Below are 17500 nucleotides of genomic sequence, written 5' to 3' on the forward strand. Positions count from 1 at the left end.
GAGTGGAAGAGAGGAGAGGAGGAGGGGGGACGGTAGTGGAGATGGAACAGGAGGAGTGGAGGAGAGGAGAGGAGGAGGGGGAGAGTAGTGGAGATGAAACAGGAGGAGTGGAAGAGAGGAGAGGAGGAGGGGGGACGGTAGTGGAGATGAAACAGGAGGAGTGGAAGAGAGGAGAGGAGGAGAGTAGTGGAGATGGAACAGGAGGAGTGGAAGAGAGGAGAGGAGGAGGGGGGAGAGTAGTGGAGATGGAACAGGAGGAGTGGAAGAGAGGAGAGGAGGAGGGGGAGAGTAGTGGAGATGAAACAGGAGGAGTGGAAGAGAGGAGAGGAGGAGAGTAGTGGAGATGGAACAGGAGGAGTGGAAGAGAGGAGAGGAGGAGAGTAGTGGAGATGGAACAGGAGGAGTGGAAGAGAGGAGAGGAGGAGGGGGAGAGTAGTGGAGATGGAACAGGAGGAGTGGAAGAGAGGAGAGGAGGAGGGGGGACGGTAGTGGAGATGAAACAGGAGGAGTGGAGGAGAGGAGAGGAGGAGGGTAGTGGAGATGGAACAGGAGGAGTAGAAGTGAGGGGTGGAGGAGGGGGGAGGGTAGTGGAGATGGAACAGGAGGAGTGGAAGAGAGGAGAGGAGGAGGGGGGAGAGTAGTGGAGATGGAAACAGGAGGAATGGAAGAGAGGAGAGGAGGAGGGGGAGAGTAGTGGAGATGGAAACAGGAGGAATGGAAGAGAGGAGAGGAGGAGGGGGAGAGTAGTGGAGATGGAACAGGAGGAGTGGAAGAGAGGAGAGGAGGAGGGGGGAGAGTAGTGGGGGAGGGGGGAGAGTAGTGGAGATGAAACAGGAGGAGTGGAAGAGAGGAGAGGAGGAGGGGGGAGAGTAGTGGAGATGAAACAGGAGGAGTGAAGGAGAGGAGAGGAGGAGGGTAGTGGAGATGGAACAGGAGGAATAGAAGTGAGGGGTGGAGGAGGGGGGAGGGTAGTGGAGATGGAAACAGGAGGAATGGAAGAGAGGAGAGGAGGAGGGGGAGAGTAGTGGAGATGGAACAGGAGGAGTGGAAGAGAGGAGAGGAGGAGGGGGGAGAGTAGTGGAGGAGGGGGGAGAGTAGTGGAGATGAAACAGGAGGAGTGGAAGAGAGGAGAGGAGGAGGGGGGAGAGTAGTGGAGATGAAACAGGAGGAGTGGAGGAGAGGAGAGGAGGAGGGTAGTGGAGATGGAACAGGAGGAATAGAAGTGAGGGGTGGAGGAGGGGGGAGGGTAGTGGAGATGGAAACAGGAGGAATGGAGGAGAGGAGAGGAGGAGGGGGGACGGTAGTGGAGATGAAACAGGAGGAGTGGAGGAGAGGAGAGGAGGAGGGGGAGAGTAGTGGAGATGGAAACAGGAGGAATGGAAGAGAGGAGAGGAGGAGGGGGAGAGTAGTGGAGATGGAAACAGGAGGAATGGAAGAGAGGAGAGGAGGAGGGGGGAGAGTAGTGGAGGAGGGGGGAGAGTAGTGGAGATGAAACAGGAGGAGTGGAAGAGAGGAGAGGAGGAGGGGGGAGAGTAGTGGAGATGGAAACAGGAGGAGTGGAGGAGAGGAGAGGAGGAGGGGGGACGGTAGTGGAGATGAAACAGGAGGAGTGGAGGAGAGGAGAGGAGGAGGGGGAGAGTAGTGGAGATGGAAACAGGAGGAATGGAAGAGAGGAGAGGAGGAGGGGGGAGAGTAGTGGAGGAGGGGGGAGAGTAGTGGAGATGAAACAGGAGGAGTGGAAGAGAGGAGAGGAGGAGGGGGGAGAGTAGTGGAGATGAAACAGGAGGAGTGGAGGAGAGGAGAGGAGGAGAGTAGTGGAGATGGAACAGGAGGAGTGGAAGAGAGGAGAGGAGAAGGGGGGACGGTAGTGGAGATGAAACAGGAGGAGTGGAAGAGAGGAGAGGAGGAGGGGGGAGAGTAGTGGAGATGAAACAGGAGGAATGGAGGAGAGGAGAGGAGGAGGGGGGAGAGTAGTGGAGGAGGGGGGAGAGTAGTGGAGGAGGGGGGAGAGTAGTGGAGATGAAACAGGAGGAGTGGAAGAGAGGAGAGGAGGAGGGGGAGAGTAGTGGAGATGAAACAGGAGGAGTGGAGGAGAGGAGAGGAGGATGGTAGTGGAGATGGAACAGGAGGAGTGGAGGAGGGGGAAATGAGGAAGAGGAGGGGGAATATAGAGTGAAGGTTAAGGAGAGGAAGGAGAGGACAAAGAGAAAGAGGAGGAAGAGGGATAGAAGAACAAAGTCCTCTAGCTCTGCCAACTGGAAATGGACTGAGGAGTGTACCCAAGCTCCAAGACTCATCTTGCTGTGTGTGTATGTGTGCGAGTGTGCGTCTCAGACTGTGTGTGTGTGGCGGAAGCATAGCGCTAAACCTCTGGAGCCGTGTTTAATATCGCTGTGAGAGAGTGAGGAGCTTAGCACGAGAGCTCCATCTCACAGCCAGACACACACACAGCCCTCCGCAGTAAAATGAGACGCTCTCCCTCCCTCCTCCTCTTCCTTCTCTCTCTATCCCGTCCTCTAATCTCCCTGCGCTCAACTGTAATCAATGAATCCCTCAGACATTTAACCCTTCACACACCAACATCATCACGCCACACAGGGAGCGTGTGTGTGTGTGTGTGTGTGTGTGTGTGTGTGTGTGTGTGTGTGTGTGTGTGTGTGTGTGTGTGTGTGTGTGTGTTTGTGTGTGTGTGTGTGTGTGTGTGTCAGGACCACAGAGTGTGATCCCTTGCCATCCCTGGCGAGTCGACAGGAGAGAAATATGCTAAACACACACAGAGGAGGAAAGCTATGTATTGCACACATGCATACAAACACACACACACACAGAAATAGCAATACATTTATAGCATTTCTGGCTATAAGTCAGTGCTGAGGAGTTGAGCAGTATGGATGTAGAATGAGTCTGTATGTCTGAGCTGAAGCTGAGGGGACCAAGCCCAGAGAGAGAGATGAAGATATCCACCGAGTCTCTTCTCATTACCATTTAAAATGCTGAAAGAGAGAGAGAGCCAGGGAGGGAGAGAGATACACAGAGAGGGGGAGAAAGAGAGAGATACACAGAGAGGGGGAGGAAGAGAGAGATACACAGAGAGCCAGGGAGGGAGAGAGATACACAGAGAGGGGGAGGAAGAGAGAGATACACAGAGAGGGGGAGGAAGAGAGAGATACACAGAGAGCCAGGGAGGGAGAGAGATACACAGAGAGGGGGAGGAAGAGAGAGATACACAGAGAGGGGGAGGAAGAGAGAGATACACAGAGAGCCAGGGAGGGAGAGAGATACACAGAGAGGGGGAGGAAGAGAGAGATACACAGAGAGGGGGAGGAAGAGAGAGATACACAGAGAGCCAGGGAGGAAGAGAGAGATACACAGAGAGGGGTAGGAAGAGAGAGATACACAGAGGAGGGGAGGAAGAGAGAGATACACAGAGAGGGGGAGGAAGAGAGAGATACACAGAGAGGGGGAGGAAGAGAGAGATACACAGAGAGCCAGGGAGGGAGAGAGATACACAGAGAGGGGGAGGAAGAGAGAGATACACAGAGAGCCAGGGAGGGAGAGAGATACACAGAGAGGGGGAGGAAGAGAGTGGGCTTTCATGTGAAGCGGCACGGAGGGCAAAACTAAACCAACATGAAATATGCAGAACGCAGAGTGTTGACTAGGGCATGCCAGGCGTGTATGTGTGTTACGTGTGCGCGCACATGGGAGAGAGAGAGACACCGCGAGTGTTGGGAAGGGAGCATGAGTAGGTCAGTGTGTGTGTATATATGTGTGTGTGTGAATGTGTATGTGTATATATATGCGTGCGTGTCTCAGCTTTCGTCTCTCTCTGCCTGTGTGTGAGAAGCGTGAGACGCTCTGCGTATGTGTGTGTATATGTGTGTGTGTATTTGTATGTGTTTGAGTTGTATATATATATACATATATGCGTGTCTCTCTGCCTGTGTGTGAGAAGCGTGAAATGCTCTGTGTATGTGTGTATGTGTGTGTATGTGTGTGTTTGTGTGTGTGTATGTGTGTGTGCAAGCCCCGGGGGTCTGCCCCAGGCTTATCGCACACAGGCAGTGAGAGACGCGCTTCCTGAGAGGGAGCGATGGAGAGAGAGAGAAAAAAAGAGAGAGGGAGGGAGGGAGGGATAGGGGGAAGGAGAGAACCTGAGACTACACAAACAAGGCGCTGACCGCTGCACAAACAACACCCCCGCCTTCTCCTCCTCCCTCCCGCCCTCGTTCTTTCCCCTCCATGACATGCGGAGGAGAGGAAGGGAAAAAAAGAAGGAAAAAATGAAAACGCTCTGAGAGAGAGACGCATAAATCAGAGCCGAGCCGGCTGACTGAGCCCCGCTGCTGCGCTGCGCCGCGCCCGGGTGTGTGTGTGTGTGTGTGTGTGTGTGTGTGTGTGTGTGTGTGTGTGTGTGTGTGTGTGTGTGTGTGTGTGTGTGTGTGTGTGTGTGTGTGTGTGTGTGTGTGTGTGTGTGTGTGTGTGGAGAGAAACAGCCGTCATCACTGCTAACCACAGTCACCACGGCACATTAGAGGGCCATTAGAACACAATTATACACCCAGCGCTTACCTCTCAGCCACACACACACACATACACAACCGCACACACACACACTACCCACCCTTCTTACTGCACCTATTTAACAGCCCCATCAAGACACCTCCATCAAAGATTAATTACACACACACACATAGAAAGAAAGATTGATTGACACACACACACGGTGTACAGGCAACCTGCTGCAGAGGAAGGTGAGATAATAGATGATAGACAGACAGAATCACAGACAAAAAAATGACACACACACACACACACACACACAGTCTGCGTGTGTTGAAAGGCACTGAGAGAGGACAAACGAAATCCTGTGGAAATGAAACCAGGGGTTAAAGAGAAATACAGGCTGGGTCTGTTTTAAACACACATAGTGGGCCGCGGGGCGGGGGGGGGGGGGGTTAATTAACAGCAGTCACTGACAGCCCACTTAATGGACTACAGCCCAGAGAGAAAGTCAGAGAGAGAGAGAGAGAGAAGGGAGGGAGGGAGAATGAGAAAGGGGATGCATTTTCACTCTTGGATGTGGAAATGTGTGTGTGTGTGTGTGTTCGCGAGTCGCAGAGTGTTTGTGGCTCTGAGAAAAAGAGGAGCTAAGTAAGCCTCCTGGGGAGAATCAAAGAAAGAGGGAGGATGGAGAGAGAGAGAGAAAGAGGGAGGACGGAGAGAGAGAGAGAATGAGGGAAGAGAGAGAGAGAATGAGGGAGGAGAGCGTGAGGCAAGAGGGAGATTGTGAGAGCGGAAGGAAAGTAGGGAAAGGAGCCGGAGTGTGTGAGATCAGAAAAAGCTATGCCACAACAGAGACAGACCACAAACACACACATACAGGGGCTAGTCTCTGTTTTCAGCTTCTCTTCTCTGACAATCGGAGTACTGTCACATGCACATTCATAAAAAAAACAACGGATATTTTCCTCCTTGTAAGTCTGCCACACTCATCCCTCGCTTCTCCAGACCTCATTCCACAGGGAAATACAACATTCCCACAATTCACTGTGGGGAAAACCAGGATTCACAGCCCAGCAGGGAAACTACCAAAAGAAGAAAGAGAGAAGAGAGAAAGAGAGGTGAGAGAAAGAGAGGAGAGAGAAAGAGAGGAGCGAGAAAGAGAGGAGTGAGTGTCTGTGTGTGAATGTGAGGCAGCATTTAGTCTGCTTGTGAGCCCGACGATCCCTACGTGCTTCAGTGTCTGTGTGTGTGTGTGTGTCTGCGTGTACGTGCCTACAACAATGTGAGTCACAAAGAGGGAGGGGGAGAAGAGAGGGCGCTGGGAGGGAGAGGGGGGGGGGCGAGGGAGGAGGGGGGGCGAGTGAGAGAATGAAAACGGCAAGAGAGAGGAGAAAAAATGAGAGGGAGAGCGAGGAAACAGAGAAAAGGAGCGAGCGAGGGAGAGTGAGGACAAAGATAATATTTGTCTTACCTCGTATCCGAGCCGTGCTGCTCTCTGTAACAGCGTCTCTCCAGCGTTCTTATTGACAATTAGTCTCCGCGCCTCTGGGGGGATGGGCCGCACCACGGGAGGCTCAGCAGGCAGGGCCCTCCTCACCCCTGCCCCATCCGGTGGGACAGTCCCAGAGCCGTTCACCTGAGGGGGTACGGAAGGGGGCCGCGTGGCGCGGGAACAGGGCTTGACCGGAGAACCGAGGTAATGGAGGGGCGAAGAGGGTCTCTTCCTCCGAGCACACTGCTCACTGACCTGGGGGAGAGAGAGACAGGAGGAGGAGGGGGTTAGCGAGAACACATACACACACACACCAATTAAGATAAAGCCAGCCACACACACATACATTACAGACAAACGCTCTCTCACACATGAAGCCGTACCCTCACACAACGTGTGTCTGCCCCCCCCCCCCCAGTGGAATTCCGTGTAGGAGCAGCTGTTGTAATCTGAAGCGAGGGATGGGAACAGTGCTAGCGGAAAACAACTAGCCTTTTTTCCCCCTCTACTTTTTTTCCCTTTGAACTCCGACACTTTAGACACTCAGCCACCACATTCCTCTCAGACAGAGACAGAGACAGAGAGAGAGCTGTGTGGGTGTGTGTGTGTGTGAGAGAGAGAGAGAGAGAGAGAGAGAGAGAGAGAGAGAGAGAGAGAGAGAGAGAGAGAGAGAGAGAGAGAGAGAGAGAGAGAGAGAGAGAGAGAGAGAGAGAGAGAGAGAGAGAGAGAGAGAGAGAGAGAGAGAGAGAGAGAGAGAGAGAGAGAGAGAGAGAGAAAGAGAGAATGTGTGTAATTGAGTGTTCTACTGCTCAAATGCTCCAGGGTTTTCTCGTTATGTAAAGAATGCACATACCCTTACACAGTGTTGGCATTGACCTACACAATAACACACACTCCCAAAGCTCGAAGCCAAAGATAAACACACAGACACACACACACACACACTCTCACAAACACACACACACACTAAGATACCTTTCATACCAAGACGTTTTTCCACCAATTTTACCACGCCGCCAACTTTTCCGCCTTTTCTTAATATTTGAACGGTAATGCCGGCAACAAAGCCCTGTACTTTTATTTCCGCAAACCAACCTAGTCATGATTGCGGTAATGTATTTAGAAGTCCCACCAACCCCTCAGTATGAACATCGGCTTTCATCTTACCATCTTTGGCACCCATTAAATCATGAATATTCTATTGTTGTCCGACATAAAACGTGTCCTTGTCAATCACAAAGCTTCACAGAAACGCTTTCAATGCATTTATTCTCTGTATTTAAATGTATGTAGTTCTGTCCTTGAGCTGTTCTTGTCTATTGTCACAGAAATGCTTTGGTATTTAGGCTGGGGGAATGCACGCTGTCATTTCCTCTTTTTTTCTTGATTTTGACAGGTAAATAATGAAAGGCCGTTATATTTAGCTTCAGCCAAAATAACTGTTGGGGAGATTGAAAAAAGAGAAAGCGACCACATCCAACGTGGATCAAAAAATCTACTACAGAGGTTCATCCTACAGAGGTTCATCCTACAGAGGTTCATCCTACAGAGGTTCATCCTACAGAGGTTCATCCTACAGAGGTTCATTCAGGTCAGCTGTTTTATTTCTTTACATGATCAGAAAGTGCAGATTCTAATGCTTCTATAGTGAAAGAAAATGAGTACAAAATACAATTTTGTTGTTATATGACAGTGGTTCAACATGGTCGTAACACTCAAATTGTTTGGAAAAAATAATATTTCTGTTTTATTCAGGTATATTCTATTTTATTAATTTTGACTTTAAAATATAACCTGTTGACTGATCAGGGCAGGGAATTGTCTGTTTAATGAACATAATAAGAACTATTGATTTCATTTGCATGGCGCAGCCATGGGCTGCACAGACTAATAACAAAGTTAACCTCAAAATATGCCATTCTATTCTTTTGAAAATACATTTTATTAGTCTTATGTTTCTTAGGACCTGCATAAACAAATTAATAATGGATTTTCTTTGTCTAGCCAGCTCATATAATTACCAGAACAATCTGACAATGTTTTGAGTAGCCAACTTTTTATTCACCATAACAGGAAAATACAAGGATATTATTTACAAATGATTTACAAGTTGGCTATGACAAGCTGCTAACTTCCTGTTGTGAATGTGAAGAAATTAAAGCAATGGAAGGTCTGAATTTAAACGAAGGAATCTAGAACGTGCAGCTGCCAGGTTACCATGACAACGGTTGCAACAACAGGGTCAAAGTTGATTGTCTCTTGCTCCTTCCTGATAAAAGCAATGGCTATATAAAAAGTGAATACTGACAAGAGGTAAAATTAGGTCTGTTTGAAAGAAACATTGCCCAATTGTTTTTACAGCCAACAACCATGAATTCTACAGTATATGAAAGAATGAAAACACACACAAAAGCACACAAAAGCGCACACACACACACACACACACACACACACACACACACACACACACACACACACACACACACACGCACACACACACACAATCCACAGGGAGTTTTCCAGGGCAGGAAGAGGTCAGAGCAGCAGCAACACTCTAAACATCACAAACATATTTAATCCCTTCGTCTCTCTCATTCTCTCTCTCATTCTCCCTCTCAGTCTCCCTCTCAGTCTCCCTCTCAGTCTCCCTCTTATTCTCCCTCTCAGTCTCCCTCTCAGTCTCCCTCTCAGTCTCCCTCTCAGTCTCCCTCTCAGTCTCCCTCTCAGTCTCCCTCTCATTCTCCCTCTCAGTCTCCCTCTCAGTCTCCCTCTCATTCTCCCTCTCAGTCTCCCTCTCATTCTCCCTCTCATTCTCCCTCTCATTCTCCCTCTCAGTCTCCCTCTCATTCTCCCTCTCAGTCTTCCTCTCAGTCTCCCTCTCAGTCTCCCTCTCATTCTCTCTCAGTCTCCCTCTCATTCTCCCTCTCAGTCGCTCTCTCAGTCTCCCTCTCAGTCTCCCTCTCATTCTCCCTCTCAGTCGCCCTCTCATTCTCCCTCTCATTCTCCCTCTCAGTCGCTCTCTGTTTCCCTCTCATTCTCCCTCTCATTCTCCCTCTCATTCTCTCTCTCATTCTCCCTCTCATTCTCCCTCTCAGTCTCATTCTCCCTCTCATTCTCCCTCTCAGTCTCCCTCTCAGTCGCTCTCTCAGTCTCCCTCTCATTCTCCCTCTCAGTCTCCCTCTCATTCTCCCTCTCAGTCGCTCTCTGTTTACCTCTCATTCTCCCTCTCATTCTCTCTCTCATTCTCCCTCTCAGTCTCCCTCTCATTCTCCCTCTCATTCTCCCTCTCATTCGCTCTCTCAGTCTCCCTCTCATTCTCCCTCTCAGTCTCCCTCTCATTCTCCCTCTCATTCGCTCTCTCAGTCTCCCTCTCAGTCTCCCTCTCAGTCTCCCTCTCAGTCTCCCTCTCATTCTCCCTCTCATTCTCCCTCTCATTCTCCCTCTCATTCTCCCTCTCATTCGCTCTCTCATTCGCTCTCTCAGTCTCCCTCTCATTCTCCCTCTCAGCCTCCCTCTCAGCCTCCCTCTCAGTCTCCCTCTCATTCTCCCTCTCAGTCTCCCTCTCAGTCTCCCTCTCATTCTCCCTCTCAGCCTCCCTCTCAGTCTCCCTCTCAGTCTCCCTCTCATTCTCCCTCTCAGTCTCCCTGTCATTCTCCCTCTCAGTCGCTCTCTCATTCTCCCTCTCAGCCTCCCTCTCAGTCTACCTCTCAGTCTCCCTCTCATTCTCCCTCTCAGTCTCCCTCTCAGTCTCCCTCTCAGTCGCTCTCTCAGTCTCCCTCTCATTCTCCCTCTCATTCTCCCCCTCAGTCTCCCTCTCATTCTCCCTCTCAGTCGCTCTCTCAGTCTCCCACTCAGTCTCCCTCTCATTCTCCCTCTCAGTCGCTCTCTCATTCTCCCTCTCATTCTCTCTCTCATTCTCTCTCTCAGTCTCCCTCTCATTCTCCCTCTCAGTCTCCCTCTCATTCTCCCTCTCATTCTCCCTCTCAGTCTCCCTCTCATTCTCCCTCTCAGTCGCTCTCTCAGTCTCCCACTCAGTCTCCCTCTCATTCTCCCTCTCAGTCGCTCTCTCATTCTCCCTCTCATTCTCTCTCTCATTCTCTCTCTCAGTCTCCCTCTCATTCTCCCTCTCAGTCTCCCTCTCATTCTCCCTCTCAGTCGCTCTCTCAGTCTCCCACTCAGTCTCCCTCTCATTCTCCCTCTCATTCTCCCTGTCAGTCGCTCTCTCATTCTCCCTCTCATTCTCTCTCTCAGTCTCCCTCTCATTCTCCCTCTGTCTCCCTCTCATTCTCTCTCTCATTCGCCCTCTCAGTCTCCCTCTCATTCTCCCTCTCATGCTCTCTCTCATTCTCTCTCTCAGTCTCTCTATTCTCCTTTTCTCTTTCACTCCTTCTTGAGTCATTCCATGTCATTTCAGCAACCCATGACACCCACCATCTCACATTGTTCTGAAATTGTGTTTGTAGTTTGAAACAGGTAGAATTGGCATTCCTGAAACATTATTTTGTTGAAATTTCAATTTTATCTCAGGGAAATTAAGTTAATTGATGCACCCAAATGGTCAATTTTAATGTAATTTATCGGATTCAGATAATAATCAATAAATATTGTACCCAGCATCTGATTTAAGACATTAGGAATCACCCCCAAAATTCTAAAACCAACCACGGACCCCCCACACTTAATGCCAATCACACGCCAACAGCCAGTATACAGTATCAGTTCTCTGTGTTTGACAAATAGTATGAAGCTGTGGCTTGGAGTACTGTTTCTCCATACTATGTAATGTAGTTCTTCTGATTATATTTTTTCCCCCTGTTCTGAGGAATTAGTCATCCAAGTTGCTTGCATTATTTACCATAAAGTTGTATGAAAGTACCAGGTTTTGACCACTAGATGCCGCTGTTTCTGCTATACCGCCACACTCTTAAACATGTTGTTGGTCTCTTGTGTATATTAAATAGATCACAACATTTACTTTTCAACTTTGGGTACAAAACCAATAGATTTGGCTTATTATGAAAATAATTGTATGGTCATCTACACAATTCAAGCCAGTCCTCCATGAAAGCAAATCAGTTAATCCTTCTTTTACGCTTAACTTCTTATGGCTGCAGGGGCAGTATTGAGTAGCTTGGATGAAAGGTGCACAGAGGTGCCACTCTGAAGTTTCTAAAACTGTTTGAATTATGTCTGTGAGTATAACAGAACTCATATGGCAGGCAAAAACCTGAGAAGTTCCACTTCCTGTTTGGATTTTTTCTGAGGTGGCAGATTTTCAACCAAGCTCTCATTGAAATTACAGCGAGATATTGATGAGTTTTCACTTCCTACGGCTTCCACTAGATGTCAACAGTCAATAGAACATTGTCTGATGACTCTACTGTGAAGGGGGGCCGAAGGAGACAGGAATTAGTCACCACTGCCACGAGCTGACCATGCTTTGACCACACGCGTTCACGTCCATCGCTCAACTGAAGTCAATCTAATTTTCCGGTTGGAACGTTATTCAAGATGTATGTTAACAACATTCTAAAGATTGATTCAGTACATCGTTTGACATGTTTCTACTGACTGTTATGGAACTTTTGGACATTTCGTCACGTTATAGTGGACGCGCTTTGTGACTTTGGAATCGTTTACCAAACGCGCTAACCAAAGTAGCTAATTGGACATAAATAACGGACATTATCGAACAAATCAAGCATTTATTGTGGACCTGGGATTCCTAGGACTGCATTCTGATGAAGTTCATCAAAGGTAAGGAAACATTTATCATGTATTTTCTGGTTTCTGTTGACTCCAACATGGCGGCTAATTTGGCTATTGTTCTGAGCGCCGTCTCAGATTATTGCATGATTTGCTTTTTCCGTAAAGTTTTTTTGAAATCTGACACAGCGGTTGCATTAAGGAGAGGTATATCGATAATTCCACGTGTATAACTTGTATTATCATCTACATTTATGGTGAGTATTTCTGTTGAAACGATGTGGCTATGCAAAATCACTTGATGTTTTTGGAACTAGTGAATGTAACGCACCAATGTAAACTCAGATTTTTTTATATAAATATGAACTTTATCAAACAAAACATGCATGTATTGTGTAACATGAAGTCCTATGAGTGTCATCTGATGAAGATCATCAAAGGTTAGGGATTAATTGTATCTCTATTTCTGCTTTTTGTGACTGCTATATTTCGCTGGAAAAATGGCTGTGCTTATTGTGGTTTGGTGGTGACCTAACATAATCGTTTGTAGTGCTTTCGCTGAAAAGCATAATTGAAATCAGACACTTTGGTGGGATTAACAACAAGATTACCTTTAAAATGATATAAGACACATGTATGTTTGAGGAATTTTAATTATGAGATTTCTGTTGTTTGAATTTGGCGCCCTGCACTTTCACTGGCTGTTGTCATATCGATCCCGTTAGCGGGATGCAGCCATAAGTAGTTTAATCTGTGTCCAAGATACGGACACTTTGTATGTGGTTATACCCTTAAAAAAAGGTGTGTATTAGTTACCGTTAGGCCATTCCTGGTGAACAAGCAAACCATTAGGCTACAGCAGATCTAAGGGTTTCAATGTTATGGTTTCTAATGGTCTTCGATGGTAAAAGTACCAAACACACACTGTATAGTGTTTTGCAATTGTAATGGTATTGGGTTGTGTTGTGTTTAATGTTATAAGTCACTAATCACAATACATATAGAGCTAATTCCTGATCATTTTATTGAAAAACATAAGACTGCCATGAAATTCATTATTTTATTAGGGTTAGCACAACATTTTAGTCCCTAGCCCATTTCTCCATCTAAGTTTTGGGCTTGTAGGAAAAGTCTTCATATGAGAATTGCATAGGGATGATCCTCTCAGAGAGCAGCCACTTGTTGGACTAGTCAAGGATAGTTGGGTTGCTCCTGAGTGGCGTAGCGGTCTAAGGCACTGCATCGCAGTGTTGCAGTGTCGCTACAGCCTGGGGTTTGATCCCGTGACCGGGAGGCCCATAGGGCGGCGCGCAATTGGCCCAGTGTCGTCCGGTTTAGGGGAGGGTTTGGCTGGGGGGGCTTTACTTGGCTCATTACGGTCTAGCGACTCTTTGTGGCGGGCCAGGTGCCTGCAAGCTGACTTTTGTCGTCAGTTGAACGGTGTTCCTCTGACACATTGATGCGGCTGGCTTCCGGGTTAAGCAAGCAGGTGTTAAGGAGCACGGCTTGGTGGGTCATGTTTCTGAGGACGCATGACTCAACCTTCGCCTCTCCCGAGCCCGTTGGGGAGTGGCAGCGATGAGACAAGATCGCAATTGGATACCATGCGACTGTGAGTAAACAACACAATTTATTTTCATAATGAGAGAGATCTATTGGTTTTCTACCCAAAATTGCAAAGGAAATGTTGTGATCTAGTTAATAAACGCACGAGACCAGCAAAATTGATAAAGAGTGTGGCGGTATAGCAGGAACAGCAGCATCTAGTGGTCAAAACTGGTACTTTCACAGTACTTCATGCTAAATAATGCAAGCGACTTCAATGGCTAATTTCTCTGAACAGGGAAAAAAACATCACCAGATTCACAGGGAATACATTAAATAGCACGGAGAAGCAATACGGCAAGCCACAGCTTCATACTACTTGTCTAACATAGAGAACTGATACTGTATACTGGTTGTTGGGATGGCTTTGGCATGGGGTCCGTGGGTGGTTTTTGACCTTTTTTAAAATGTATTCCTCATGTCCTACTCATTGGTAGGAAGAAGTTTGATCCAAATCGAATGTTGGGTACTATATTTATTGCATATTATCTGATTGGTTCAAATCGATTAGCATAATTTCTCATAGATCAAATTATATTTCAACAAAATAATGTTTCAGGAATTCTAATCGTATCTATTTCTAACTACAGAAACGATTTCAGAACAATCTGAGATGGTGGGGGTGGAAATCCTCTTTATTGTGCCTTTTGAGGTGGAACGACCCTCCTCTTGCGGCCTCGATCCACTGTCTCTGGAATTTATCTCACTGTCTCTCCAAGGCCCATTCCAGCCTGTTAAATCTGACAACAGACCTGTTAACACTGAAACCCCAATGACTCTACCACACTCACCTTGTCCTCCAAAGCTGCTCCCAGATCAGTGCTTCCATGCTGGTTGCTGCCGCCGTTCAGCAGCTCTCTCCTCCGCTCCCTCTCTCTCTGGCTGATGTGTTTGGTCTTGCACGGTCGCTTGCCCTTGGGTTTGTCTGTGTCGCTATGACGACGGGGCTTGAGAGAGGCTGTGTCTTCGGTGGGGGGCTCAGGGGCCGAGGGGGGGGGACACTGACCCTCAGTCTTCACCCCCAGCCCTCCTCTCCTGGGTTCCTTGGATCCCCAGTCACATCCTTGCCCCATGAGGGGCCCCTGGGGGGCAGATCTGTCCCTCTGCTGGGTTGAAGGGAGCAGTCCAACTACAGGACAGAGAGAGAGGGAGAGAAAGAATGCAAGTTTAGAAAAGAAGAGAATGACATTCACTGTGAACTCTATAAAAAAACAGCAGAAATAAAGAGAAAAAGGTAAACAAAGAGACTGCAAACTGATATAGAGATAGATGAAGAGAGAGAGAGAGAGAGAGAGAGAGAGAGAGAGAGAGAGAGAGAGAGAGAGAGAGAGAGAGAGAGAGAGAGACTGAAGAATAGGGGTGCGGAGGTAAAGAGAGAGAGACTGAAGGATAGGGGTGCAGAGGTAAAGAGAGAGAGACTGAAGGACAGGGGTGCGGAGGTAAAGAGAGAGAGACTGAAGGACAGGGGTGCGGAGGTAAAGAGAGAGAGACTGAAGGACAGGGGTGCGGAGGTAAAGAGAGAGAGACTGAAGGACAGGGGTGCGGAGGTAAAGAGAGAGAGACTGAAGGACAGGGGTGCGGAGGTAAAGAGAGAGAGACTGAAGGACAGGGGTGCAGAGGTAAAGAGAGAGAGACTGAAGGAAAGGGGTGCAGAGGTAAAGAGAGAGAGACTGAAGGACAGGGGTGCGGAGGTAAAGAGAGAGAGGCTGAAGGACAGGGGTGCGGAGGTAAAGAGAGAGAGACTGAAGGATAGGGGTGCGGAGGTAAAGATAGACACTGAAGGATAGGGGTGCGGAGGTAAAGAGAGAGAGACTGAAGGACAGGGGTGCGGAGGTAAAGAGAGAGAGACTGAAGGACAGGGGTGCGGAGGTAAAGAGAGAGAGACTGAAGAAAAGGGGTGCGGAGGTAAAGAGAGAGAGACTGAAGGACAGGGGTGCGGAGGTAAAGAGAGAGAGGCTGAAGGACAGGGGTGCGGAGGTAAAGAGAGAGAGACTGAAGAAAAGGGGTGCGGAGGTAAAGAGAGAGAGACTGAAGAACAGGGGTGCGGAGGTAAAGAGAGAGAGGCTGAAGGACAGGGGTGCGGAGGTAAAGAGAGAGAGACTGAAGAAAAGGGGTGCGGAGGTAAAGAGAGAGAGACTGAAGGACAGGGGTGCGGAGGTAAAGAGAGAGAGGCTGAAGGACAGGGGTGCGGAGGTAAAGAGAGAGAGACTGAAGAAAAGGGGTGCGGAGGTAAAGAGAGAGAGACTGAAGGACAGGGGTGCGGAGGTAAAGAGAGAGAGACTGAAGGACAAGGGTGCGGGGTAAAGAGAGAGAGACTGAAGAAAAGGGGTGCGGAGGTAAAGAGAGAGAGACTGAAGGATAGGGGTGCGGAGGTAAAGAGAGAGAGACTGAAGGACAGGGGTGCGGAGGTAAAGAGAGAGAGGCTGAAGGACAGGGGTGCGGAGGTAAAGAGAGAGAGGCTGAAGGACAGGGGTGCGGAGGTAAAGAGAGAGAGACTGAAGGACAGGGGTGCGGAGGTAAAGAGAGAGAGGCTGAAGGACAGGGGTGCGGAGGTAAAGAGAGAGAGGCTGAAGGACAGGGGTGCGGAGGTAAAGAGAGAGAGACTGAAGGACAGGGGTGCGGAGGTAAAGAGAAAGAGACTGAAACACAGGGGTGCGGAGGTAAAGAGAGAGAGACTGAAGGACAGGGGTGCGGAGGTAAAGAGAGAGAGGCTGAAGGACAGGGGTGCGGAGATAAAGAGAGAGAGACTGAAGGAGAGGGGTGCGGAGGTAAAGAGAGAGAGACTGAAGGAAAGGGGTGCGGAGGTAAAGAGAGAGAGACTGAAGGACAGGGGTGCGGAGGTAAAGAGAGAGAGACTGAAGGACAGGGGTGCGGAGGTAAAGAGAGAGAGACTGAAAGCCAGGGGTGCGGAGGTAAAGAGAGAGAGACTGAAGGATAGGGGTGCGGAGGTAAAGAGAGAGAGACTGAAGGACAGGGGTGCGGAGGTAAAGAGAGAGAGACTGAAGGATAGGGGTGCGGAGGTAAAGAGAGAGAGACTGAAGGACAGGGGAGCGGAGGTAAAGAGAGAGAGACTGAAGGAGAGGGGTGCAGAGGTAAAGAGAGAGAGACTGAAGGATAGGGGTGCGGAGGTAAAGAGAGAGAGACTGAAGGATAGGGGTGCGGAGGTAAAGAGAGAGAGACTGAAGGACAGGGGTGCGGAGGTAAAGAGAGAGAGACTGAAGGATAGGGGTGCGGAGGTAAAGAGAGAGAGAGACTGAAGGACAGGGGAGCGGAGTAAAGATAGACACTGAAGGATAGGGGTGCGGAGGTAAAGAGAGAGAGACTGAAGGACAGGGGTGCGGAGGTAAAGAGAGAGAGGCTGAAGGACAGGGGTGCGGAGGTAAAGAGAGAGAGACTGAAGGACAGGGGTGCGGAGGTAAAGAGAGAGAGACTGAAGGACAGGGGTGCGGAGGTAAAGAGAGAGAGACTGAAAGCCAGGGGTGCGGAGGTAAAGAGAGAGAGACTGAAGGATAGGGGTGCGGAGGTAAAGAGAGAGAGACTGAAGGACAGGGGTGCGGAGGTAAAGAGAGAGAGACTGAAGGATAGGGGTGCGGAGGTAAAGAGAGAGAGACTGAAGGACAGGGGAGCGGAGGTAAAGAGAGAGAGACTGAAGGAGAGGGGTGCGGAGGTAAAGAGAGAGAGACTGAAGGATAGGGGTGCGGAGGTAAAGAGAGAGAGACTGAAGGACAGGGGTGCGGAGGTAAAGAGAGAGAGACTGAAGGACAGGGGTGCGGAGGTAAAGAGAGAGAGACTGAAGGATAGGGGTGCGGAGGTAAAGAGAGAGAGACTGAAGGATAGGGGTGCGGAGGTAAAGAGAGAGAGACTGAAGGATAGGGGTGCGGAGGTAAAGAGAGAGAGACTGAAGGATAGGGGTGCGGAGGTAAAGAGAGAGAGACTGAAGGATAGGGGTGCGGAGGTAAAGAGAGAGAGACTGAAGGATAGGGGTGCGGAGGTAAAGAGAGAGAGGCTGAAGGACAGGGGTGCGGAGGTAAAGAGAGAGAGACTGAAGGATAGGGGTGCGGAGGTAAAGAGAGAGAGACTGAAGGACAGGGGTGCGGAGGTAAAGAGAGAGAGACTGAAGGATAGGGGTGCGGAGGTAAAGAGAGAGAGACTGGAGGACAGGGGTGCGGAGGTAAAGAGAGAGAGACTGAA

General features: G+C 49.1%; 1 protein-coding gene across 4 annotated transcripts in view; it reads right to left on the minus strand.

The window, feature by feature from the left end:
- Positions 1-17500, minus strand: part of LOC139538679 (BCL-6 corepressor-like) — a 72619-nt gene that overhangs the window by 9698 nt on the left and 45421 nt on the right. For all 4 annotated transcript variants that reach the window (XM_071341020.1, XM_071341018.1, XM_071341017.1 and 1 more), the window contains 2 exons: positions 14101-14438; positions 5978-6253 (listed from right to left, as the gene is read on the minus strand). In XM_071341020.1, the coding sequence (XP_071197121.1) occupies positions 5978-6253; positions 14101-14438 (614 nt within the window). The remainder of the gene's footprint in view (positions 1-5977; positions 6254-14100; positions 14439-17500) is intronic.

Source organism: Salvelinus alpinus, chromosome 14 (genome assembly GCF_045679555.1).
Source record: "Salvelinus alpinus chromosome 14, SLU_Salpinus.1, whole genome shotgun sequence".
In the NCBI taxonomy this organism is placed as follows: domain Eukaryota; kingdom Metazoa; phylum Chordata; class Actinopteri; order Salmoniformes; family Salmonidae; genus Salvelinus; species Salvelinus alpinus.